Raw genomic sequence first — 27,213 nt, 5'->3', positions numbered from 1 at the left:
CTACGAAACTAGGGTAGATCTGATCAGCCAAAATACCCACTCTTTTAGTCATGCATAGGACATTCTCTAGTGTGCCTAGCTTCTGCGTGCCTGTCACCTAAGCTGATTCTTGACAATGGCAAGGCCTCACCCTGGTCTCTTTCAAGTTACTGAAGCTACTGAAGCCTCCCCAACTGCCCTTCTTGAGCTGAGTTGAGTTATATACCTCACATCAATTCATTCTGCCAAAAGACCTAAGTCATTGTTGCAGCTCTGATAGCAGTTGTCATACTTCATTAAGGGGACAACACTGAAAGGCTGGTGCTTCTGGCAATCTAATGCTAAGTAGCTTATTGAGGATTCAGGTTCTCAAAGACTAACATTTTAAAAGATATGTATTCTGTATATTTATCCAAAATCCAACCTCACCACTGACATTGACTTTAATACATGTTAAAAACAGTAGTTGAATTATTTCTGTAGCTTATCCTGAAACAAAGGGGCAAACTAGAACACAGCTAACACACCTTATTTACAATTGTATATTAATTACAATTTTATACAACAACCATAGACTTTGAGTTTGTATAATTTTCTTAAGTTTGTTTGGTCGTTGTTTGTTGAGCCATAAGATCTTCAAGGTGTGTTAGCTGTGTATATGAAGTGGTGGAATGTTTGATTTGTTGTCTGACTGTGAGTATTGAATGATTGTGAATATGTATAACTCAATGTTTTATCAAAATTTCGTTGTATTGGTATTGCAGATGTTGAAAATGTAAATTTGGTGAAATTCAACCAACAAATGTGTTCAAAGTGAAAATAAACTAAGTTATTAATTCCGACTGAAGTGTAAGTCTCACACCCACATTGAGTTCAATTCAAATGTGTTGTCAAAAGAGAAGGATTTAATAGAACAGTACTGGCAATTGTTCAGTTTTCTAGTTACCATAGCCCTGCCTTGATAGTATGAGGGCTTGGATTAGAATTTTTTGGGAGTTCTCAGGTAGCAGGGGCATTATTTTCCGTATTGATCTCAGTAGACCAAAACAGGTGGCCGCTGTTTTCCTGGCTTGGGCTCTAAAGGTGAGCTCATGGTCAATCCAGAATCCCAGACTCTTTATTTCCTTTTTGGGGATTGGGGCGGGTCCCATGCATAGTGGCAATAGAGTATACGGATTGAAGATTGCATGGTTACCTAGCATCATGAGCTGTGTCATGTCGCCATTGAGTTTCAGATGGTAATGATTCATCCAGCTGGCGACTTCTTTAAGACAGGAGCTCTGGTTTGTGGGGGCCGGCTCTGCCTGATTCAGTGCCACAGTAAGCTGTGCATCATCCACATAGCTGATAAGTTGAATTCCAAAGGGTGCAACTATCTCAGGGACATATACAATATAAAAAGTGTGGGGCTTAGGGAGGAGCCCTGGGGGACCCCACACTGTAGGGGTACGGGTTGTGAATGGGTGTTGCCTTCGAAGACCTGGAAGTATCTTTCTTGAAGGAATGATTCTAACCAGGAGAGGGCCCTACCTGTCACTCCCAGTTTTTGAGACGATGTAAGAGGGTACAGTGATTCATCGTATTGAAGGCTGCACTGAGGTCTAGGAGGATGATGGCTACGGAACCTCCGGAGTCAGGGATCTTTCTGGACTCCTCCACCACCGCCACAAGTCGAAAGCCCGTCTGGGAGTGATGAAATAGTTTGGAAGTTTCAAGATATGCAGAGAGTTGACAGTTCACATATCTTTCCGCAACCTTACTAATACCCGGGAGAAGAAATATTTTGCTACACAATTTTTTTATAGTGTTTCCATTTTTTTATATTGTTGTGTTTTGTGTGGTACACAATTCTTTTATATTGTCATTTACGTGGTGCTTCATTTGCAGAGTTGTAGTGGTGATATTTTTCTTTTCTACATTTTTTGTTTGTTTTTGTTGTTTATCAATATTGTTTTCTTCGATTTTCTTATATTCAATTTAAAGTTTAAAGAAAGTCACTATTATTGTTCTTGATATTTTTGCAAAGATATTTTGTACCGCTTTGTTTCTGCTGTGGATGTTATGTTATGGAAACCTTTCTATAACACTCATATGTTTATTGCTACAAACAACAAAAATATTTTTTCTCCTTTTTCTCTATTTTGTTGCCGTTATTTATGTTTTAATTAAACTTGGATTCTTCTTTTAACTGTATTTTCATTTGTTTTCATTTTTATGCACAACACCTCAAATCCGTTTTGTCGAGGATTACCTTGCTGCTTAGGTAAAGCTACCAAAGCAGGGAACACGTTATTCTCAGTAAAACTTTGTTTAGCTTTGAGCTCCTTATGTAAGACAGTTCATTAGCAAGCTCACAACAAAACTGTGACCTCTCTCCATGGTTCACCAAATTGCCACAAACAGTCATTGCCAAGGGTATACATACCTCAGGATTGTATATATGCTAAAAGGCCCCACAGCTGAAAGCCTACACACTCATTGCATTGTATTATGTTGGATTTGCATTTATATAGTGCTTACTAACCCCAACGAGGCGTCAAAGTGCTTTTTCGGCGTTCATCGCGCTACTCCAGAACCCAAAAGGATTATTGGTGAATTAGTATAGTGAAATATGAAATTGCTTTGAGCTGCGGATTATGTTAACCTATTATTTGTATTGAGAAGGATAGTGGAGGGATAGAAAAGGGAAACATTTGCATTTATATAGCGCTTGCTACCCCTGGTAAGGCGTTAAAGTGCTTTTCAGCAAGTAGCATGCTATTCCGGAAACGACAAAGGATTAGCTGTTTTATTTCATTTATCTCTCTATTTCTCCAAGGTGCCTGTTTTATGTTGTTATGTTGTGTCATTTTTAGATGGATTCTGATATCAAAGGCTTCCTGTAGCCACTCATATAGCTTTAGTATGGAATTTATTGTGTCTAGATCTGTAATGGATGTTAGTTGTATTTCTACGTGTTCAAAATTGAGTTTGTTTCATTGTCGATAGGAGGATGCAGGTATGGTGGTTTTAGGTGTGTTACTTTGTGTTTATTTATGTTGGAAAGCAAGCAAATGGTGGTCTGACCATGTGAGTGGAGTTATTGTTTGAAAGGTAACTAGTTCTGTATTTGTAAAAATGACATCTATAATGTGTCCACCAATGTGTGTGGGTTTGTGAATGATCTGATGTAGGTTCAGTGTGTCTAGGCCAATGATGATTGTTTTTGGATGGGGCATATTGGGTTCGTCAAACCAAATGTTGAGGTCACCCCGAATGCATAAGTTGGTTTGAAACCGTGTCTAAAAGTGTGTCTGGGAATGTTGCATTGCTAGGTGGAGGTCTGTAAAGGAGCAGGAAGTTACAAGAGAAAGATGGTGTAGGGTTGCATCTGGTTAAGAGGGCTTCACAACCCTGTATGGAGACATTGTCAGCTTTAGTGGTACAACTAGGCCACCTCTTCGTTCGCCTATGCAATTTTGCATGATAGTTTGATAGCCCAGAGGAATGGCTTCATGCAACACTGAAGCCATATCATCTCCCAACTATGATTCAGTTATGAAGAGTATGTCAGGTTTTGTGTCAGTAAGAAGTTTGTATATGTGATGCTTGTTTTAGAGTGATCAGGCATTTATTAGTAGGCAGTTTAGAGAATGTGCTTTGGTGATAGTGTGACTTTGTTTTGTAGAAGAATGAGCAGTATTTTGTGGGTTTGTACCAGGTGTGCTCTTAGTGCTGCTATTATCTGTATGAGGATAGCAATAGTGTGGCAGTTCTGTATTGTGTTCCACATCCAGAAGGCTAAGAAGGCATTTTGATGGGTCTGTGTGTGTAGGTGGTGGAGACAGGTTTGTGAGTGAGTTGTTGAGCTACGTTGTTTTTGTAGTGTAGTCTTGTTGTGTAGAAGACATGGAGAAGCGAAGTTGGATGGATTGGTGTGTTGCTTATTTTGTTTGTGTCGCCTTATCAGTGGAAGATGTATAAGTTAGGGGTAGTGGTAGAGTATGTGGGTCATGCAGTAAGGATTCAAATTGTCCAATGGATAAGAGGCGGTTAATAGAGAATTGCTGTGTTGTTGTATATGTGTTAGGTGTGTGGAAAGAGAGAAAGCTTGGTATTGGAATATGTTTATGGTGTGTATCATTTGTGTAGTCTGGAAGGTGGTAGTGGGTGAATGTTTCTAGTTTCTGATGGACAGTATAATGAGGTGTTGTGCGTTAGAGGTTTTGTTGTGCTAGTGTTTGTTATATTTTGTGTTTGAGGAGTAGTGAAAGGGGGTGCTGATGTATTTGTTTTCTGAGAAGGATTTGTATGTAAAATATTGTTGGTGAGTGGAAGTTGTAAGGAAAAAGAGGGTGGTGATGTGTTTGTGAATATAGTGTATGTTGTGTTTAAGAGGGGATGAATTAGAGGTAAGAGTGTTTGTGTTAGATTAGTTTGCTGGGGAAGGTAATTTGTGTGGTACAGAGGAGTGTAAGTGCTGTGCGGTTGTGTTATTGTTGTAGAAAGAAGGGGAGGGTGTTGGTGGGTGATAAGATTGCAGGCTGATTATAGACTTGTTATTGACAAAAATGGGTCTGTTTAGAGTAATTGGAGCAGGAAGTGTGTGTCTGGGTGGGATTACGTTAAATGTGATGTCAATTTGTGTTGTGTTTGTGATGAGTGGATTGGTTAGTGGTATAGGATAGAGTGGTGTATCGTTTGTATGTGATGGTGCAAATATGTGCTAGCTGGGATAGATGGGTGTATAGGTGTAGTTTGTACAGTTTTGTAGTGGGTGCTGAGGCATTCAACTTGTGGAGTGTTAGTTTGTAGTAAATGAGTGGTGTACATTTGCTGTGTGTTTGTTAATCTGGTTGTGGTTGTGGATGTGGGTAGGGTAGGTGTTGGTGACTGTAAATTTGGGCAGCATCTCTGGCCCTAGTTCCGACCAGTCTCAAACAGGCAGAAGCCCTTGTCCTCTCCACCCTTAGCCTCGACGCCTGGGCTGAGACGTCCTGAGCCCTGACCTTAAATAGCCCTGGTGGTCTGGTGAGCCCTTTGGCCAATGGGAACCCTAGCCCTAACAGTCATAACACTAGCCCTAAGCCCTAGGACGAATAGGAGACTAGTCCCTTACAGCCAATCACAGCCCTAGTCGTAGCATCCAATCAAACACAAAACCCTAAGCCCTACATCCAATAGAAACTCCTACTACAGTAACCAATCAGAAACCCTACATCAAACCACCAATCAGAACTCTAACTCTACGCTCTATGTCCAATTAAGACACTGTCCCAGGAACCAATCATAACCCTAGACCAATAAGCCTTTCAAAAAAACTAACCCTAGGACCAACAGAAACACCAGATACAGCCACCAATCATTGCATAGATGTAACATCCAATCGCTGCATATATAAGGTGCGTGTAATCTCAAGCTCAGGCTGTTGGGCAAGAGGCTGGGAGCTACTCCTTTATTCAGAATCTCGTTGGAGACAGACAGGCTCAATCCACACTCTCGAGTGCTGCAGGTAAGGGCCTAAATCAGGCCGATAACAATACTGCTTTTCCCACACTTAAACAACACACTCTCCTAGCCAAAAAACGAGTGCTACATACACTTTCTAAACACAATTTAAACTCTAAATGCAGATTACTGCAGTCTCAGAGTACACCCTGCTTAGTCTTTAAAGTATAAAATGTCTCTCTGTCTCCTTTTTTTATAAATAGGATTTACTCACTTGCTAATGCAAAAGGGAGCTGGGGGTGGAATGCTTACGCACAGGTCTGAGCGCAGATTAAGGGAGAAACCAGGAGGGAAAAGTAAAGCAGTCATGGGCAAATTAAAACACATATTATACACAGCAAAACCCACCAAACAAAAATGCCAAATTGAGCCCTTTACAGGCAGCTAGAACTGCAGGTTATACACAGCAAGATCCACTAAACAAGGCAAAATGATCCCTTCACAGGCAGCTAAAACTAAAAGGCCCACAATGCAATAGGCAAAATTGAGGCAGTCATGGGTAATAACTTTTTAAAGTATCAAAGAAAAGACAGCACATTGTCCTGCAAAACACAAATTTACTCTTAAATTGTCTGAACTCTCTAGCTTCTCCTAGTCAGAAAATGGATAGCAAAATAACTGATGTCCCTGCTCTTAGGTCGCACTTCCTTATCTTATCTGATCCAGATAGTTGTCCAAAGTGAATGTAATAAAACAATTGGTTGTTGGGAAATTGAGAATGTGCCTTACTAAGACTTTATTTTGAGGTTGGAACTTAGGTGGAAAGGTGACACACAGATAAATCATACAGCAGCTCGTGCAGCTAAGAACGGTGCGGCAGTAGGGTCAGGTGAGGGGGATTTTGAGAGACAAGGGAAAATTATTTATTTATTTATTTTCCCTCATGGTCATCTGTCGACCCCCCCCCCCCCCCACCCCGTTATACAGTTGTGAGTTTAGATCTATTGATGGATGCAAGACTAATAAATCATCTTTCCGATTTGGTGTCATTCAGATGAGTGGATACTGCACTCAGTGCAATGTATAGAGTCAAAATCAAATCGCAAAGTAAAGGAACTCGGGAACTTGACAAAGAGGGTATTTCGTTGTCTCGATGGTTCTGGGACAAGGAAAGTGAGCTATTCGGGAATGTCTCAGATTCTTGAGGCCACTACTTGACTTGGATGCAGTGCACTCTCAATGCATTTAGCAAATGCCACTTTCTCAAAGATCACTGCTTACAATGACCATCTATTTTTCTTAAAGGGCGCTATATTAATTTGAAACTAATTCATGCATTTCATAATAAAAAGCGAGAGGTACTTCACAGCCTTTGTGAAGTGCTATGTTTTTCAACTGCTCAAAGTTTTGCGAGCAAAATTTTCAATTTCATTTTACCCTGGTGCAAAGATTTGCTCCGTCGTATTGTAAAAAATAGGAATATGGTACAGAATATATTTGCACTCTTTTCGCCGCAGCACAAATATTGCACAATACATTTGCCAACGTCTATTTTATAACTACCTGAATGGAGATTGGCGGATGAACCTGGCCGTGATTTGCAAACACTGCAGCACAAAGTCCTGAGGGGAGCGTTTACAAGAGACCTCCAAACCTTTTCCCACATGGAATATTTCTTCTGAGTTTTTGTCCTTGTAAAAAATTTTTTTTCGGTTTATGAATCAGCTCTAGATAAAAAGTGACTCAGAACTAGTGGCAAAATCCACAATGATCATTTCTTCTACTGCCTGTTTTCGTATAAAAGGCAAATGAATCACCGTGTTCATTTCCTGCATGTTCAGTCCTGTTGCTCCATAAACCGCATGATGACAGCGTCCCTTGTAAGAGCTTAAATACGTGAAAAACAGAATTTATTTTATACTTATCCAGAAATGACACGTGTTTTGAACGTCATAGCCATATAGCCTCAACGAAATAATGCTGGCGCAAGGAAGCAAATGAATAAACTAAGAGCACCACGTGACTTTCAGAATTGGACTTCTGAATGGCAATTCACAATGGAGCAAAGCCAGAGACAGCTGCCAGAACAAGATTCAAGTAAATATAAAATATAGCCTATAGACACCAGCGTTAAGGCAATCAAGGCAGAAATTACACCAGGGTTAAGGCAATTAACGCAGAAATAGGGCAGCCAGAACCCTTAAGGCCACTCAGGCAAGGGGGGGCATCTAAAACAGGGCTGGAATGGGAACGTAAAGCAGCCCTGGCAGTGTAAATGTGAAACATTGCTACTTTTGTCACTGGGAGGCAATATTTCTGCACTGCTACAAAACTGGCCCCCAGTAACAAAACCAGCCACCACTGCTGCAAACCGGCCCCCACCCTTCCAGCCTCCATGGGAAACGCCTGATGCCCACTACAGCCAGCCCTAATCTCAAACAATTACTGGAATTAAGATCTGAGTACGAAAAGACAGTTTGGGGGCCAAAAAAACACACAGGGCCCACAAATTAATAAGAATTGTGGAGGGTTGTAAGGCAATCAACAGCAAGCCGAAAATAAATGGGTAGAACACATCTCAAATTTATGTCAGAACTCTATCAAGAGTGTCACCCCCTCTGGCTTACTTAGTAGAACCTCAGGTTTAATTTTCACTGAAAACTCAGTTGAGGCAATAAACCTGGCTTGTAGAAGCAGCGCGGCTCCTGGACCAAATGGCCTACCTGCTACATTATTGAAAGATAACAAGGTATTCTGGAAAAGCGACCTGGGGAGATTATATCACACCTGCTTATTAGAAAACAGGATCCCAGATTCATGGAATGAGGCAATCATTCACTCTATTTACAAGAATTTTTCATACATCAACTCAGATAGTTACTGGTCCGCATGATATCTTTACTCGAGATATCATGATGCTAAAATATTTGCTGGGCTGCTACTCGCTGCTTTGGAATCCTGGGCCGTGGAAAGGAACCGAATTCCGTTAATCTAAGAACAGCCTCAAGCACTATTGATGATCTGACTGCCTGAGCATTGCTCACAGAAAAATATGCAAGGTTAAAATCTGCTGTATACGCCTGCTTTATAGACCTGAGCAAAGCATTTGACATGGTCAACAGAAATCGCCTGTGGCAAAAGTGTACGGACTGGAATATTCCTGAGAATCTGCTTAGAGGAATACAACTTTTATATTAAGAAAACTGGGCCTGGGTCACCCTCGGAAGCAAAAGGGATCTAACAATTAGAATCCAGCTAGAGCAATGCATCAAACAAGGGCGTATTCTGGCCCCCATGCTAGAAGTGGGAGTTACAAGTACATAGGACTTTGGTTGCGGGAGCACAGGTCCCACCAAAAATAGGTAACAACAACCAATAACAGCATTGTCATAGGTTGACGATATTGACTTTTGAATTCGGACATAGGCCTTTAAAACCGAATGAACTCTATATCTCATAACTATATGTCCAACGAGCTGATCATAAACTTTGAGAAAACTGAGGTAGTTGTGTTTGGGAACAGGGTTATCCAGAAGAAGACCTGGTATTGTGAAGGTAACCCTGTGGTCAGAACTGGGAGTTACAAGTGCCTAGGAATATGGTTGCAAGAGCACTGGTCCCATCATTTGCACCTGAATACATTGAAAATGAGGGCTACAGCTCAAATGAAAGCATTACAGGCCTTGGCTACTGAACAACAAAGCCCCTCCTGGTAGGCCCCTGGTAATAAAAATAAAAGCAAGGTTTTTGCCCTCATTGACATACGGCTTGGAAATCTTCCAAAGGAAATGTTCATGTTTCTTGAACAAAGCCTAGAGCAAAGATTGTCGTCTTATTTTGTCCTTGCCGCAAAGTGGCGCACCAGCGCAGATTCAACTGGAATTTTGCCTCCAAGAATAGGAAGTTGCACAAAAGGGAGCTTTTCTCAAATACGCTTACTTAAGCTGGCAAAAGTGAACACATTAGGAGCACTATTATGGCAAGAAGTTGCTTTCAATACATCCCAGAATACAAACAGTTGGTCAGCAAGAATATCGGCCTCAATAAAACATATGAACGCGGAACAGGCCTAGAATTCTAATGTGCTGCATGAGCTGTTAAAGCGAGTCCTGAACAAACAATCTAGATGGATCTCCTGGTGGTAAGATAAAACAAAGTTTAGACTGCCCAAACACCCATGGAGGACCATTAACACCTACAGGGCTCCAATTGTGTAATCTTATATGAATAACATCTTCAGGAATCACTTGAAATTCAAAGTTGTCCAAGCTAGATTTGGAATTCTACTATAAATTGACAATCTACAAAATAGCACCCACCAAGGGAGAACAAGGCCTGCAGGATATGCCGCAACCCAAGAGATGATTTCTTGCACCTATTATGTATCTGTCCAAACTTGCTGCCATGGCGCAGAATTCTCCTTCAAACCCTGTTTAACTTAAATCGCATTAGTACCTGACTACAAGCAATTTTGTTTTGCATGAAAGGATCCACCTTACAAATTACAGCGTGCTTTGACAAATTTCTTCTAAAAGGGGTCCAGCTTTTACAGCCAATCAACTCTGAGTTTCATTCAATTGAAATTTTTGGGGCTTAAGAAAAATGTTGTCTCAAAAGAGGGAATGCTCTTTCCCTGAAAATGTCCAACAACGTCGCACTTTCTTTTTATTCATGTGGGGTTTCAAGGAGTGGACTAACCGAACAAGACTCTGAAAGGAACAGTTTGCATATTTCCACAAAACTGCCATTCCCTGCGAATAGACCTAATGACAAGAAACTTGTTCATTAGTAATTTTCCCTTCTACATTATTAGTATAATTCCAGTCAATGGAATCCAAGGGAGAAAAGCCTTCAAAGGGGATGTTCATATCTTACCAGTGGGGTCAGCTGAAAGTTACTTTAATTGGTAATGTTGCTCTACTTTGAAAGGCAGCTGAAGTTTAGTTGCACATAGCCTGGTAGATGATACTGATTCCTCTTTTCAAACTTTGTCTTTTTGATTTTTACCATGGTTAACCAAATTTCCCAAGGGAGAAATGTCTCCAAAGGGAATGTTCAGGTTTTACTCGCTTGGATTGCTGAACCTTATTCTAACTGGGGACAGTATTCCATTTTGAAATGCACAAAAGTAATCTTACAGATGATACTGATTCTTCTTTTTAATCTTTGCCTTTGTAATTTTTATCACGGTTATACAAATGTCGGAACGTTCACCGCCAACCCTTGTTGTTTTTTCCTCATAATTACAATGGTTTTTATTGACTCTGCAAATACAGATTTGATTTATATCTGTCCTTTCGTTCTCGGTTTCTTTAAGCAAAAGAGGGTGGAGACATTACTGTTGCCCGCAGGCAGACAGGTGTGCTTTCAGAGGTGCTCTTGGCATCCATGCTTTTCTCAGAACAGGAAGATCATATACTAACTACAACTAAATTCAGTGTTTGTGAATCAGCTCTTGGGTCGAGGTGGTGGCGGGGCGCCGCCCAGGATGCCACCTCGCAGGTGTGTGGGCCAAAACTGCCATCTTGCTGAAAAGCAAACACTCTCCAGCTAACAATCAAATCCCCACCTTACCATACTCTACAACTTTCTGTGACCAAAAAAGTAGAATTTCATTTAGATTTGAAAAATGGCAACTCGCTTAATGAGATCATCCCCACAGTCTTGTGATCGAAGCCAATGTTTATGGAAATAACGTTTTATGCAAGACATGTAAGGTAATGGAAGAGGTAGGCCGGTCCCCTCACCTGTTCTATACAGGAAAAGCGTGCATCTGCTCTCTGCCAACCTTGTTCTATCCCTGCAGAATGATACCAGCTGCGGGAGCCCGTGACCTCATCAACCAAAGTGCAGAAGCTTAATTTTTGCTCTTTGGGTTCACACTCAATGCTTTAAGTGGGATGATTAAGATGACAGGTATCTGAAACAGATGTGGATAAAGAAGTGCAAAGAGGAGTCCATTCCAAGAGGCGTGGCTGATGGAAGTGAGGGAGTGGCTTAAAACCTGTGAACTAAAATCCTGTGCTTCACACAGCATGCCACATGACCAGTATTTGCATGCCTGTCTGTCAGCTTTCTGCTTTTGCATTAGAAATGACCCACAACAAGCATATGCCTAAATGAAGCCATTCATATTGGCTTTGCTACTGCTTGTTAACTGTATGAAACAAATGAGTAACAACAATATTGTTGTGAAATTTAGAATTTGAAATGTTTTCACTTCTGAAAACAAAATACTTTTGAATTATTACTGAGGTATGTTGAAGGGGTAATAGTTTTCTGTGTTCCAGTCTCTTCTGTTCTCCCCTTCACACCACTTTCCTCTGTAATCTTTACACTCTCTTATTCGCGTACTCTTTTTATCCCCACAATCTTTCTGAAATCCTCCATCTGCTTGTATCACACGTCATCTTCTTCCTCTTCATCGCTGTCTTTTACCCTTTCACAATGCTCTCTCTCTAACACACATACACACACTGTCCTCACCTGTAAACACATTTTCTTTGCCTGTCAGTATTTCAACAGCTATGTATATCTTCTCCACACACATTCACATATGGTGGTACAAGTGGCACATTTCTGACCATCACTCTGTGCACTCTGCAGCAGTAGCGACCCGTGGAGGGAGTTCCGTGGGGCGGAGAGCCGGGGCGGTGGAGGGGCGATGCAGCGCACGCAACAAAGTTCGTTTTATGTATTTAATTGTTTACTTACCTCCGTTCATCCATATTCCGGTATTTGCTACCCTCCACCCTGCCCCGCACCGCCTCCACGCCCCACGGAACTACCTCCGCGGGCCGCTACTGCTCTGCAGCAAAGTCAAAGATGGGTAAGCATGCAGAATGAAGATCTTCATGGCTTACTGGCAGGCTGAGTGAGAAAATCGCACCACTATAAAAGCCCTCAATTGTGCCCTATCGTGCCCCACTGCAGTGAGGCAGGTAAAAAGGCCTATTCACTCCTTCTCATCACTAAACATTATGCTGCCACCACTGCGCTGGTGTTGCTTAACTCCTGGCAAAGGTAGTAGCCTTCGCCACTATGAGGGTAGCACTTCGGTGCCCCTCCTGGACCAAAATGACTGTAATAAGTGAGACAGGTCTATGTCATGGCTCACATGCATGATCTGTGATTGACTATGACAACAAAAATCAGCACCAGGGACCCAGATATTATTATAGTTGGGGCACTCAGGGCAGGGGTGTATGTCCTTCACCACCCGAAGGATTTTTCCGTACCAACACTGCCAAAATCGGTTGGGTTGGCAAACATGGCTTACAGGTTCTTAGCAATTCCACCAGTAGCTATTTTTTCTTTTGCTTATGTGGATGTTTAATATAGTGCATACATGCCAATGTATGTCCATCTCTGAGCACTCTGGGCTGTTGTTAGAATAAAGAAATGTAGAAACAAAAAACACGGGTTTCCTTCAGTCACCATAAATAGACTGAGCAGCGTGATTAAAGGGTCCACATCACTATGTAAATGGAGGGAAGTGCTCACTTCTCAAACAGAAAGGGTTACCACGTGCCTCCAAGCCACTGGGACACAACGTTTCCAGTCCAGGGTTGTCAGAATGTACATCATGACATTCGGTGAATTATCACCTTGGCTTACATCAATTGATACAATTGGACCAACACACAATACGAAAGGTTTTTCCAACAAGAAATCCCAGTTGTCAAAGAGTGGTAGCTCGGTACATGAATTCTCCTGGATGCCTTAAGTTCCAACAATAACTGATAGCGAGTGTGTGTGTTTATGTGTGTACCTGAGGAGACACCTGAATACGTAGGTGTGTGCTTAATTGTCTTGTGTGCATGTATTTGATCGATGTGTGCGTATATGTGTCTTTTAATTCATATGTCTGTGCTGTGACATAATGTCGGCTGATTTAGTTTTCCAGGGATTACATGGTGATGTTAATATTTTTTTTGCTGGGACCTGATCTTGGAGTGGCTACTGAAAAACCATCACATCTCATTGAATTGTAGATGCTGCATACTCACGCACTCCAGAGCCAATAGACTGTTACCATTACCAAGCAATTTAGAATTCCTGCCACCATCAGCCGTGATCGGACTAATAAGTATCTCACTGTTACTGGAGTCACTGGCAGATTAGTTCATCTCGATAATTTAGTGACATATAAAAGTTTAGTAAAGTGAGGCATGTAACTAACCTCAATTGACAGCAAATAAAGAGGGAGAGGAGAAAAAAAAGACTAGAGATCAAAGAGGCACAACGGACAAAGCACACAGAAAATATTATAGTGGAAATGAACATAAAGAGAGACACAACTCTATGGCCTGTCTTCAAGAGTCTAATGATGAAAGAATCAAAATAAACAGAAGCTGCCTTATTAAACTATGTGGATGTTACCTAACTTGGAGGTCTAATTCACAAAGTTATTTTTGCAAACAAATGGAATTTACATGTGCAAACACATTTATTTACAAGTGTAAACTCATTGGGTCTGATTCGCAAAGGTATTTACGTGTAGTGAAGTTACGAGTGCGGAGTCCCCACATTCGGGCAGAATCTCCACCTTGCTCAGTGCGTAGATTCCACACTAGTAAGTTTACTACATGTAAACAAATAGCTTTGTGAATCAGGCCCTTTGTTGGTATTTTGTATTCAATAGCTTACAATCGCAAAGGAGTTTGCTCACACTAAACAGTGTACCATTATGTTGACCTGTGCGAGCACATCTAGAAATATTCTCACCCTGTGTCAGGGCAGAGTTGTACTCATGTTCAGGTGGGAAGGGTACTGGAAGGGATTGCCCTCCACAATAAAAAAAATAATGTGGCTCTGGGAAGCGTAATTAAGTGCAAATGTGGCTCATGGTTTATGTCAGTGTTTACAGAGCAGATTGCCAAAGTAAACATGAATTGGTGATAACATCTCTGCGTTTTACCTGATTATTACCAAAATAATCACTAGAAAATGCTTGTTTGCATCAAGGAGTTTAAATGAGATATAACACATTTGCCAAATAAAGTTAAGTTCTCTGCAAGTAAGGGTCGTTTCAGATTATGTGCAGGTATAGTCAAAGCAAAGACAATTTCTTAATGTATCTATTGAGAATTTAATGAGATGATGTGGGTTATAAGAAAGTTTTGAGGAAGTAAAAAAAGGGATGCTTTAACACTTTTGTGCAACAGATATATTTGACAACAGCTCCCCCATTTTAGAACATCGACATAGAGATCATTTTAGACCCTCATCCCTCAAAGTGTTCCCAGCTGTGAGTAGGTAGGGTTCGTTGATAGATAGCAAAAAACAATTGCAACTGTGATGCAATTTTGAAAAGAAATGAAAAAGATGGATTTGGTCGGTTAAGTTCATTTTCATTTGTGCAAATGAGAGAAATCATTTTTGATCGAATAAAAGTTGGCCGAATTTAGGTATTTGAGAGAATTTGAGAAAATGTGGCAGTTTGTTTTAACTTGGGAGGATTATTCTAAGTTGGAAGTTGTTAGACAACATTAATGACAGTAAGCCACATTATATATTAGTCGACTATGACACGTTACCAGAAGGATCACTAGTCAAACTTCTTATTTGTAGATCCACACTTAAAAAGGAATGACTTCAGGAATAAAAAGGTTCAAAATAGACAAGTGAGTAGACAAATCACCACTAGTGCATAGATTCAGGTATGAAAGGAATTGCCATTTATGTCAGTGAGAACTCTTAAAGTAAACTTTAAAATGTGGACATGGTAAATAAGCAGATGCAGATGCATAATATGTAGAACTGTGGGTGATGTATGGATGTATGTGGTATTTGTGTAGCTTGAAGCTGTCCAAAAGCAGAGAGGATATTACCTAGGGATGGCGTCATTGCAAAAAAAAAAGAAGCTGAATATTATTCTCCCAACTAGGTCATAAGAAGGGGCTTAATGACATGGTGTGGATGGCCCAAATCAGGGAGGACTTACCTGAGTGGCAGGTAATGAGAAAACGTGTTGAATTGTGCGCTGCTGGGGTGTAGGTGCTGCTCCCCTCTCCTTCTTGCACTCAATTTCATGATTGGAATGTTGAGACAGTTTAATCTTCTTTAGTCCATCTACACTTTCTTTCTTACATTCAATTGTTTGACTGGGTGGCTGCTGTGATTCTGCCAGCCTTGGTTCTCCCGCTTCTCTTTCATTCTTGCACTTAGCAGCAAGGCTGACTTTCTGAAAAGGTTCATCTGTTCTGGTCCCAGTTTCTTTGTTCTCCTTGTTGTGCAGAGTAGAGCCAACAGGTTGCAGAGAGAGAACCGGTGTCAATTGCTGATTCTGTTCCTTTTCTTTCTTGTTGGTCGGTGCATGATTGGCTTGCAGAGGCTGCCTGGGCTCACTCTGCTCACTCTCTTGATTTCTGTCATCATGCTGCTCTTGTTTGATGCTTTCAAGAATCTCCACTTGCCTCCTCTGACGCCTCGTCTCCCGACTTTTCAGTATTTCCAGGAACCTTTTCTCATCGTCATCAGGACCCAAGGAGTCTGGAAGTTCTGGCTCCTCTATATGGTGGACTCTAAAACAAAAAAGACATTATTGTCACTGATCTAAAACTCCATAAGTATACAAAACGTCACCCATCACAGACAGGGCTCCTCCCTCACAGACTGGGAATAATAAATCATAGCCCTGGAATCTGCATTCAAAGACTGAGCATTATCAGTTATAGACTGAAAAGAAACATTCACAAACTAAAATGTCATCATGAAAGACTGAGAATCCCAATTTCCAGACTTGAAATCATCACTCAAAAACTGGACTTCACCACAAACTAGGAACATATTGGAATCATCACTCATCTTTCACACACTAGAAATCAGCTTTCAAAGACTGGAAATCATCGTTCATCGATCACTCAAATCATCAGTCTCAGACTGGCAACATCATTATCAAGCATTGTGCAGACAGTAGCTAAAAGACTTGGACTAATTATGTATCATTCATGCAGCGGAAATAAGTAGTCACATATTACAAATAATCACTCACCATTCGCACACTGTAAATCATCAGTCACGGACTGGCATGTATCATTCATCAATCACTCAATCACGCACTACAAATAATCAGTCCGAGAATGGCACGCATCAATCATCAATCACTCATCATAGATCATCAGTCAGAGACTGGCAAGCATCATTCATCAATCACTCGCTATAAATCATCAGTCACAGACTGGCAACCATCTTTCATTTATCGCTTTCTATAAACCACCAATAACAAACTGGCAAGCATCATTCGTCAACAGTCACCAGAAATCTTAGTCACAGACTGAGGGGCCATATTTAGAGTAGTGAACTCTTATTCACTGGGATAAACAAGCATTGGGAAAGCCAATAGTTTCTCGGCATTGCAAGAGCTATTGGCTTTGTCAATGTCAATGTGTTTCAGCATTGCATGGCCAGATGATAAGTGTTCCCCAGGCAGCTGCAGCACCCAAGTGCCTACAGCTAATGTGCCATTACTCCTTTGTGTAACCACATGCATAAACACCGGCATTGGATCCATCCCATGAGTCAATCGCAGCTCATATGCCGCATAATCCATAGAGCCAACCGCTGGTAAACCAAAGGCACCTGTTATTCTTGGTACCCAATATTCTTGGAACTTGTCCATAATTCTTGCTAGGCAAGCATTCAGAATTAATATTGATACTATTTTATTGGTGCTAGGTCTTCAGCAAATTTACTTTCTTGCCACAAGAAGACAATCTCCCACCAATGTTAGCAGTGCCCTTTCGGCTAGGGTTAATTCATATTTTTAATAGGCTGGTATGCATTAATGTAACTCAAAAAAATCAATTCACACTTAAATACAGCGATCTAGTACGTCTAAAATAAAAAGGTACAATTAGTGGTGCATTAGGATCAAAATATTTTCCACCAGGTAAACAAAATAATGGTAGAGACAAAATAAACACGAATGCGAACTATCAGAGGTATTTAAACAGCTGTTCAGTGAACAGAAAAGAGTAATTCTCACTTCCCAGTCTCGCATCACTAACAATGACCAAACGCGTCACTTTCGAAAGTTCCTTTGTTTGATGTCGTCTGCTTGGATGTTGAGCCATTTTGTGACATCATTCATCTGATGGAGTCTTTAAAATTAAGGTCACATTTTCAGTGAGTCAGTAAATATAGAATAGCACCTTTCCAGGAAAGTCAGAGGCACTTACTCAGCTGAAGTGAAGGCTGAAGAAAGCACAGGAAGAGCGCCAGCAGGAAGGACTCCATGATAACTATTTGATACGCTAATTCCCATAAATACAGAAGTGTATGTTCACAAGGCTGGCTTCAAGACTCCCAGCTAAACCACCTTACCTTACATTTGAAGGTGTATGGGAATTTTTGGGAAGATGTGGCCTCTTGATGATAAGAACATATCCTTCCACATCGGAAAGACGGAGTTGTTTACCAGCGTGTTACAGCTACTTGACTAGTACGCCTGTAGTGGTCACTTTAAGTGGCCCGTGCTATTCGCGCGGCGTGTCGCGCGAATAGCTCACGTTTTGGTTGTAATGTTTTAAATACACGACCATGAATGTTATGGTCGCGTGCTGTGTTTACTTTCAATGTGTCACCCTCGTGCGATGCGGCCGTTCAGTCAGGTTATCTTAACGGGTGATTACTCTCCGTTGGGATCTGCAGATGAACGGAAGCATCGCGCATCGGGTGGAGTAATTTTATAATTGAGGAATAAACCATCTGCTAATCTATCCTACTTCGTGTGGATTATTCACCATAACATTTGGCGACGATCGGGAATTTCAACTCCACACCATAACCACGCAACATTTTTCAATCGGACCTGAAAAATATTATAGCGTACCTTGTCCTCACTGGAAAACTTTATTGAACATTCATGTCTTCTTACAAGGTACGTCCATTTCGTTTATGCGCGAATGATTCATGATAAGCGTCAGGACTGACCAATTTTGAACCTTCCTCACTCATTGGTTACAAAAACCTACGCTTCCTTTCAAGTGCGAAGATTGGCAAATTAAGACCATGTGATGCAAACTGTCCGTGTTTCCTTCTCTGATTCGCCATTACGTCTTCCAATCACGGAGACGTTTTAAAATAATCAGACCCTTAATTCGTTTTGACGGTGAATTACACGTTTCTTCGTTTGTAATTGAAAACAGAAGACTTTCACCGTACATTCACCACTTCACGGATGGTCTGTTCGAGAGGTGAACTCACGGTAAAACATATTTCATAGCGCTTTGCTTCAGCGATGCGCACGCTTGAAAATTAACTATTCCTGACTTTACTGAAATGTTTTAAAACCGTTTAACTCAAACTGTATTTCACAGCGCATTACTTCAGCGATGCGCACGCTTGATGACTAACAATTTCAAATCAACTGGATTTCACAGTGCATTACTTCAGCGATGCACACGCTATTAAAATTAAAAATGTTTTAGAGGTGTTCTCAGTAGCGCATTGTTTCAGCGATGCGCACGCTAGCAAAATAACTGTATTCCACAACACCTTGCTTCAGTGATACGCACACTAGGAAATTATCTAACACATCCTTTCTGCGTGTCATCTCGGTGATACGCTCGCTCTAAAGACTTTATAATAATAATAATTTTTGTTATTTTAATTAATTGTGAAATCCTTTTTAGTATAATTTTCAGTGCATCATTTCAGCCATACAATTTTGAGGTTATTCGGTATATATATATATATATGTATATATATATATCCATTTTGAAATTGTTTCTGGTCACAATTATTTATTTAATTTTGGTTTTATTACAAATTATTATTGAACATGGGGAATTAACATTTACAACACATTACTCAACCACCACATTTTTTGAGTAAACCTGGAAGCCCAGAGATAATTTGGAAGGAATGGTTCTCTTTATTTGAAAACCACCTTATTGCTATAGACGCTATGGATTTCTCTGCTGAACGAAAATTTGCTATTCTTTTTGGTTGTCTGGGCCAAGCAGCCCAACGCATATTTAAAAGTATTCCTCCAATTCCTCCTCCTACTGGTCAAAGTGGTGATCGCAATTGGAATGTTTATCTAGAGGCAATAGCTCGTTTAAAAAAACAATTCGCAGAAGAACCAAATATAATGTTAGAAAGACATAACTTTTATGCTAGGAAGCATAAAGAAGGTGAAAAGGTAGAGGAATACATATCTGCACTAAGGGTTTTAGCAACTACATGCGAATTTGGCCCTCTTTGTGATAATTATATCAGGGATCAATTCGTGTTTAGTTGTTCTTCAAGAAAGATTAAAGAAAGGATTCTAGGTTGCAAGACCCCAACCCTAAATGAAGTTATTGAACTTTCTTTAAGTATTGAACGATCGGCAATTACAAGCAAAGTCATGGCTGAATCACCAAAATTTGGTGTTAATTTAGTTAATTCTTCAGAATCCGGTTTAGACAATGCTGTTTGTGCTGTGAATTTTAAAAACAAAAATGTGAAATTTGTACAAAAGAAACAATCTTCTGCTTGTTATAGATGTGGGTCAAAAAGCCATTTAGGTAATTTTCAAGGATGTCCTGCAATGAATAGACGTTGTGTCATTTGTAAAAAAAATGGGGCATTTTCAAGGAGTTGCAGGAATGCTAAAAAATCTATTTCTGTGAACTATGTCGAATCTGATATGATGGATGAATGTTCAAATTCTTTTAGCAATATCGTTGTTACTTTAGACGATAATGGACAGGTAAATGATATAAAAGGCCCTTTGTGCTCTGCCATAATTGACAGTGTTCCCTTACAGGTCATGGCGGATTCCGGTTCCCCCTATACTATTCTGAGAGATTCAACCTTCTACGACTTATGGAAAAGAAAGGTTGAATTATTGAGTTCAGATGTAAACCCTAAAGCATTTGGGGAGAAGGATATTAACATGATTGGATATTTCGAGGGTCTAGTACAGTGTTTAGGAAGAGAAACTGTTACCAAAATCTATGTTGCCGAGAAGGGTAAAAATATAGTGGGCTGGATGGATCTTGCTCGCATGGGTTTATATTTAGTTCCTGGCGATGAAAACCCTGTTAAAGTGGGAAACTTACCTGCAACTAGAACAGAATGCATGTCAATTGAACAATCTTTAGACACAAAACAAATAATGGAGGAGTTTAAACCTGTGTTTAGCGACAAAGTGGGCAGTGTAGAAGGTTTTGAGCATAAAATAAGATTGATTCCAGGGGCACAGCCAGTGGCTCATAAAGTCAGATCAGTTCCTCTAAGTGTTCGCGCAGAATTAGATAAGTATTTGAAGGATCTATGTGATCAAGGGATAATTCAACCAGTTGATTCTTGTCAATGGGTCGCCCCTATTGTAGTAGCACGTAAAAAGACTGGCGAGATTAGGCTCTGTGCGGATTTACGCGGATTAAACAAGAATATTATTGTGGATTGCCACCCTCTGCCAAAGATCCACGAGCTTCTCGCTAATCTGGGTGGCGCTAGGTGGTTTTCCTTAATCGATTTAAAATCCGCCTATCATCAGGTTGCTTTATCCAAGGAATCACAGGAGTTGACCACTTTCATCACTCATTCGGCGCATTCAAGTTTTTGCGTCTTCCCTTTGGTCTAGCTTCGGCTGGAAGTGTCTTCCAGAAGCTTATGGACACACTTTTCCATGGGATAACTGGGGTGCAGGCTTACCTAGACGACATTTTGATTTATGCTAAATCACTAGAGGAACATAATGCCATTTTGAAACGTGTACTCACCATTTTGATGTCTAGGAAAATGACTGTCCATGGGGACAAATGCAAGTTTGCAGTTAATTAACTTGATTATTTGGGACATACCATATCCCGAGAGGGGATTAAACCAAAGTTTTCTGTAGTGAGAGCTATTGAAGATGCCAAACCCCCATCTGACAAGGACTCCCTCAGGTCTTTTCTCGGTTTGGCCGAGTATTATGCTAGATTCGTCCCGGCTTATTCCGAATTGGTTGAACCCTTACGTGGATTGTTAAAAAAGGGGTGTAGTTTCACCTGGTCCCCTGAACTAGACAAAGTTTTTAAGGATGTGAAGAAGCTGATTGTATCTGCTAAGGCTCTTCACGCGTTTAGAGATGATTGTTTTTCCACCATAACGGTGGACGCTAGTATGACTGGTCTGGGCGCAGTTTTGACTCAGAGAGTAGGAGGGAATGAACAGACAGTAGCTTTTGCATCGCGTTCATTAAAGTCATTTGAGACCAGGTATAGCACAATCGAAAGGGAAACATTAGCTTGTGTGTGGGCCGTACATAAATTTAGAACATATATTTGGGGTAGGAAATTTGAGGTTATTACCGATCATAAACCTCTTGTTTACATTTTTGAAAAAGTTGATTCTTCTTGCATGTCAGCTAGACTGATGAGGTTAGTCAGTAAATTACAAGAATTCCACTTTGAGGTCAAGCACATTAGTGGGGGGAGAAATTTTAGAGCCGACTGCCTTTCCAGACTGTCTATGGTCAAAGATGATGATGAGGATATTTCTCATGAAGATATTGAATGCGTCACTCTGGTGGATGGTGTTGGGAGTTTGATTCCAGTCTTATCTGAGGTAGATTGGAAGGAAGCAAGCAAAGGGGATCCAGTACTTCTAAAAGTCATACATTACTCGACTCACAATTGGCCTGAACCTAGGAGTTTGGAGGGGGAATTACGTAGGTTTTCACAGGTGGCAGGCGAACTTTCGGTTGAGAACAACATTGTCCGCAGAGGAGACAAATTTGTTCCCCCTTTTAAACTAAGATCTTTGATCATTAATGAAGCTCATAAAGGTCACTTAGGGATCACTAAGACTATTATGAAAATTAAGGAACATTACTGGTGGCCCTCTTTGGATGTACAGGTTAAAGGATTAATTGACTCGTGCCCTGAATGTTTAGTGTCTGATAAGCATTGGCATACTACGAAAATTTCATTGTCTCCAACTGAATTTCCACATACTGCTTGGGAAAAAGTCGGAATTGATTTTTCAGGACCTTATTCAGTCCTTGATCAAGAATGCAAATATGTCATCTTACTGGTGGATTATTATTCTAAGTGGATGTACCACGAATTTGTTAAATCACCTGATTCTGACTCAACTATCTCATTTTTGAAAAGGATTATTGACATAGAAGGGGCACCTAAAGTTCTGGTCAGTGACAATGGCACACATTTTGTATCTGATAAAATGAAAGAGTTTCTCAGTGGCCTGGATATTAAACAACTTAAAGTCGCCTTATATTCCCCGTCTTCTAATGGTTTAGTTGAGAGGGGAAATAAGGTGATTAAAGAGGGTGTGCAAACTGCGTTGGCTTGTGGAGCGAATGCTATTCAGTTTGTTAAAGAAAAAGTTTGTCATTACAATACCTCCCCACATTGCACTACAGGTGTTTCTCCTTTTGTTTTATTAAGAAACAGAGGTTCACATTCTAAATTATTCCCTTCATGGCTTGAAAAGTTATCTGGTAATAAAGGTATCGATCTGGATGCAATCCGGAAAAATGTGATCGATAATCAAAAGCTTATGAAAAAGAAATTTGATTCCAAAACTAACTTTTCGTTGGTAGATATTTCTACAGGCGACTGGGTTTTAATTAAGAAACCTGTTAAAGGAAAAAAAGGGGAATCAAAGTTTTTTCGCCCCTTAAGGGTCCTCAAAGTCAGTAGGGGTGCAGCTTTTGTTGATAATAAGGGTTGGTGGAACAAACGTCATTTAGTTAAGGTTTCACCACATCAAGCAGATATCATTAAAGACCCAGTTGGTGCCAACCACTGTGTTGATAATCAAGTGCAATCATCCAACAGTCATGTTTTTCCTTCTGTTTCCAACTCCAACAATGTTTTTTCTTCACAGGCAATTTCTTCTCGTGGAAGGGTTATCAGAGAGCCTAAAAAATTCAACGATTTCATAAGGTATTGAGTTGATGATGTTCATAGTATTCAATTTTGTTTCTTTGTTTTTGTTGCTTTTGATTATTGTAAGGGGGAAGGTGATGTGGTGGTCACTTTAAGTGGCCCGTGCTATTCGCGCCGCGTGTCGCGCGAATAGCTCACGTTTTGGTTGTAATGTTTTAAATACACGACCATGAATGTTATGGTCGCGTGCTGTATTTACTTTCAATGTTTCACCCTCGTGCGATGCGGCCGTTCAGTCAGGTTATCTTAACGGGTGATTACTCTCCGTTGGGATCTGCAGATGAACGGAAGCATCGCGCATCGGGTGGAGTAATTTTATAATTGAGGAATAAACCATCTGCTAATCTATCCTACTTCGTGTGGATTATTCAACATAACAACGCCACCTACGGATCGACATAGGAGTACTGTTTGTGAAGCCAACACCTTAACTTGGTGCATGCGCGGAGCATATGTAAAGCACTGAATACCTTCGGGATGTGTTTGCGCTACACAAACCTCCTGGGGGGAAAAAACATCAAATGGGACGAGGGTGGGAAACAAAAAGAGAGTGGTAAAATGATCAAAAACAACATCGGAGAGCAGAAGGCAAATTAAAAATAATAGAAGGCTCTTGTGAGTTTAAAAAAAAAAATTACGGAGATCAGGAGGAGTCCCGGATGGGTTTTAAATGAATCAGTGAGAGTGGAGTGATGTAAGAATGATGGAGATAGGGAGGGCATTGAAGCTGGGCAACAGGGTCCGAGTCTTGGCGGGAAGCTTAACATCCTGTGATTGGTGTGGGGGAGGAGGGAAGGAACAGAATGGGGCAATGAAGAGCAGCCAACTTTGAAGCTGGGGAACTGGGTTCGAGTCTCAGCATGAGGCTCAATATCCTGTGGTTCTGGGCAAATTACTTAATCGCTTCTCATGTGCCTAAAAATGCACATGTCCATGTGTAATTCAACTGGCTTGGGTACAGTGCTCGGATACCTACTGAGAGCGGGGACACAAGTCAAAAAACATGCAGTCACCAAACACCCAAATGTGACAAGAAAATAACATGATTTACAGCCTTGTTTACAAAGGCGCTTGGAGCAATTTGAAAACACGAGTGCTCCTGATGAGGGCTATTAAAGAAAAATTAAGTTCCTAAAATTGTCATTAAATGGGAGCAGTGGATAGATAGTAGTAAGAGGTTCATGCTCTCAGGGTGCTAAACTCAGGAAGAGGCATGATGCATGCAGCCATGAAGAAATGGGAAGAAATAATAGAAGAGCAATAATGGAGTCAGCACATGGGAAGCCTATGGGCGGTCTGAAGCCCACAAAGTATGTACCACAAGTCTCTTTCAAAAAAGTGCATGCGCTGTCTAAAGTTGAGATGTCAAAATGTATTTTACTGACCTTGAATTCACTCTGCAGACCCAGACACATCATTAACAGATTGTGAACCATCACCCATTGATCAAATTTCACCATTTACAGACCATGAATAATTATTCACAGACTATGTGTCTTGATCCATTGATTTCCAAATACATTTGATGCAAAGTAGAATTGCTCATCAGTATGCACTGTGCCTCACCTAAGATACGCTTCTGCCTTCTCACCGTTCAAGGACCAGTGCCTAAATGAATAAAGATGCAGTGGGTCTATCATGAAGATCCTGCTTTATGAAACTGTAGGAAGAATGCACAAACAGAGCCTGAGACCATCCAGGGGAGAAGGACAAAATATTCCAGTGTGTTCTGGAGTTGTCTCACAACTCATTTTCACCTTTTTCCGGATACATACTCCAGAGGGCATCCCAGCTGTTTAGAAAATACCATACTTCCGGGTGTGGCTTTGATTATATTAGATGTCTGCGCTGATAAGTGCTTTAGGTTGACCCAAAGAACATTTGTGTAGGTTTAGCTTAGAGTGTACTCTAAGTAAATTATTTACACACAATTCAGAGAGTGCCGACCTAAGCCCTTATAAAAGGCTAAGGTAATATTTAGGTTCTTGCGCCAATTTTGCACAGTGCTCTAGCGCCACAAAGCTAGGTGGATTTAATGATGGACATTGTGAACACCTAAACACCTGTAGTTAAAGTAAAAGAATGTCTGATGAGCTAGAACAGATAAAGGTGGCTCTTTTGCAACAACTGTAGATTTTGCTCTGTTGTGTGACTAAGCACGGAGTCTTCAATCCTTGAGTTATGCAGCCAAACAGACAATGAGATTCTGACTATAGACCATGTAGAACAAACACCTGGAACCCAATTCACATAGCCATTTCTGCCATAATCCTATGTCATGGATGAAAATATATCGGTTTACACCTGCCAGGTATTCACAAGAGGATCAATTGGATGGGTAAGTGCATTTATTACTTCATACATGCATGCCACAACTGGGTACAATAACAAAGTAGTAAACGACATGCAAGGGACAGAGAGAGGGCAGATTAGCGTATGTTTTGCCTTGAGAGTGTGTGAATGGCCACAAACCTGTGAGTTTGTGTACATTCACAGGCTACTCTTCAACCCTTTCTCAACTTGCATATGGTCAGAGATTTGCTACAGCAGCTCTGCTGAAGTAAACCCCTTTCATTGTTGGTATGGGAGGAGAAAACATAAGGAGATGATGGACGGAGCACTGAAACCTTTCAGACACTCATCCCCAGTCAAAGATCTGGGTTGAATCCATCATCGTTCTTTAGCTCACTTCAACACCCCAGTAAAGACCCAGCTATACGCAAATTAGTCTTGACCCTGTGCCTCATGGACCGGTTTCGAGCTTTCAGCCCTCTTCAGTCAAGAAAGCTTGATTCCAGTGGCATGGAGAGCACGGGACTCACGTCTGAGCATACCCGTCCCACTCGGGGTGACACATGCAAAAACAACAGTTGATGGACAGAATACAAAACAATGTCATACATTCACCCCAGTATAGAAATCTAGACCTAAATCCATCGTTTTTTTTGCTCACCATGCCATTCCAGTTTGAACCCAGCCATATGCAAATCAGTCTTGACCCTGTGCCCCATGCGAACAGTCCAGCCCAAACTGCCAAGCCAGGTCTTCCCTGGACCGGAAACAAGCATCCTGGGTCCGGTTTCGGGGTAACACCCCAATTCAGCCAGGCTAGCTTGAATCCAGTGGTGAAGGAATGGGAGGAGGACACTACTAAATCTCACAACTATCGTGTAAGAGTTTTCTCCACAGCAATTAATTTTTCCCCCATTAAAAAAACAGGAAAAAATATTTAGTTTGGCTACTTTTTTTCTGAATCGAGTCTCTGGGGTGTGACACCAAATCAAAGTGGCACATATGGCTTTCCTTTAGATATTGTTTCGCTGTGGAACACCTAGGCTGCCAGCCACTATTTGCACAGGTGTATCAGATACAATTTCCAAAGTTGAACCTACCTCTCCAGTGCAGGTCGCTCACTCGCCAACCTTTCGTTTTGAGTCTGTGAAGTTTTTGCAGATTGACTCCCGGCATCTACTTGATCAATCACAGTTGGCAAGCTGGGCGTGAGGCCATTATTGGGTTCAGTGGATGAGCCCAGGTTCCGATTCCTTCTGCGTTGCTCTCTGACTATCTCCTCCTCATCTTCCATGGTCCTTTGCTTAGCGAGGCTGTAAAGTATTGATAGAAATATTACTGAATAATTGTTTTACATTCAGTGTGAGCAAATGAGATGACTGAGGGGTATACAGGGTGAACATTGGACGAAGGATGTATTTGTTTTGGTACATTTTCATAGCATATGTTACAGTAGTTGTGAAAATAGTAAAGGATATTAAAAAGTAAACAGATTCATGGGCGTAGAAGATTATAACATATATTAAGACGTGTATTTGTAAATTGCTAATTTACCCGTAGGGATCTTGGTGCTGGATAACAGATGTTTATTGTCTATTATTAACCTTACAGGGTTGAATAT

The 27,213-nt window shown here is 40.9% G+C and overlaps 1 protein-coding gene across 2 annotated transcripts in view; it reads right to left on the bottom strand.

Annotated features, from left to right (window-relative positions):
- LAD1 (ladinin 1) overlaps positions 1-27,213 on the bottom strand; it is a 303,504-nt gene that overhangs the window by 167,234 nt on the left and 109,057 nt on the right. For both annotated transcript variants that reach the window (XM_078644193.1, XM_078644194.1), the window contains exons 2-3: positions 26,693-26,905; positions 15,353-15,932 (exon numbers count right to left, since the gene is read on the bottom strand). In XM_078644193.1, coding sequence (XP_078500319.1) covers positions 15,353-15,932; positions 26,693-26,905 — 793 coding nt within the window. The remainder of the gene's footprint in view (positions 1-15,352; positions 15,933-26,692; positions 26,906-27,213) is intronic.

The sequence above is a fragment of the Lissotriton helveticus genome, chromosome 5_1 (genome assembly GCF_964261635.1).
Source record: "Lissotriton helveticus chromosome 5_1, aLisHel1.1, whole genome shotgun sequence".
NCBI lineage: Eukaryota > Metazoa > Chordata > Amphibia > Caudata > Salamandridae > Lissotriton > Lissotriton helveticus.
The sequence above is the reverse complement of the archived record's forward strand: the minus strand, read 5'-3'. Positions and strand labels throughout refer to the sequence as shown.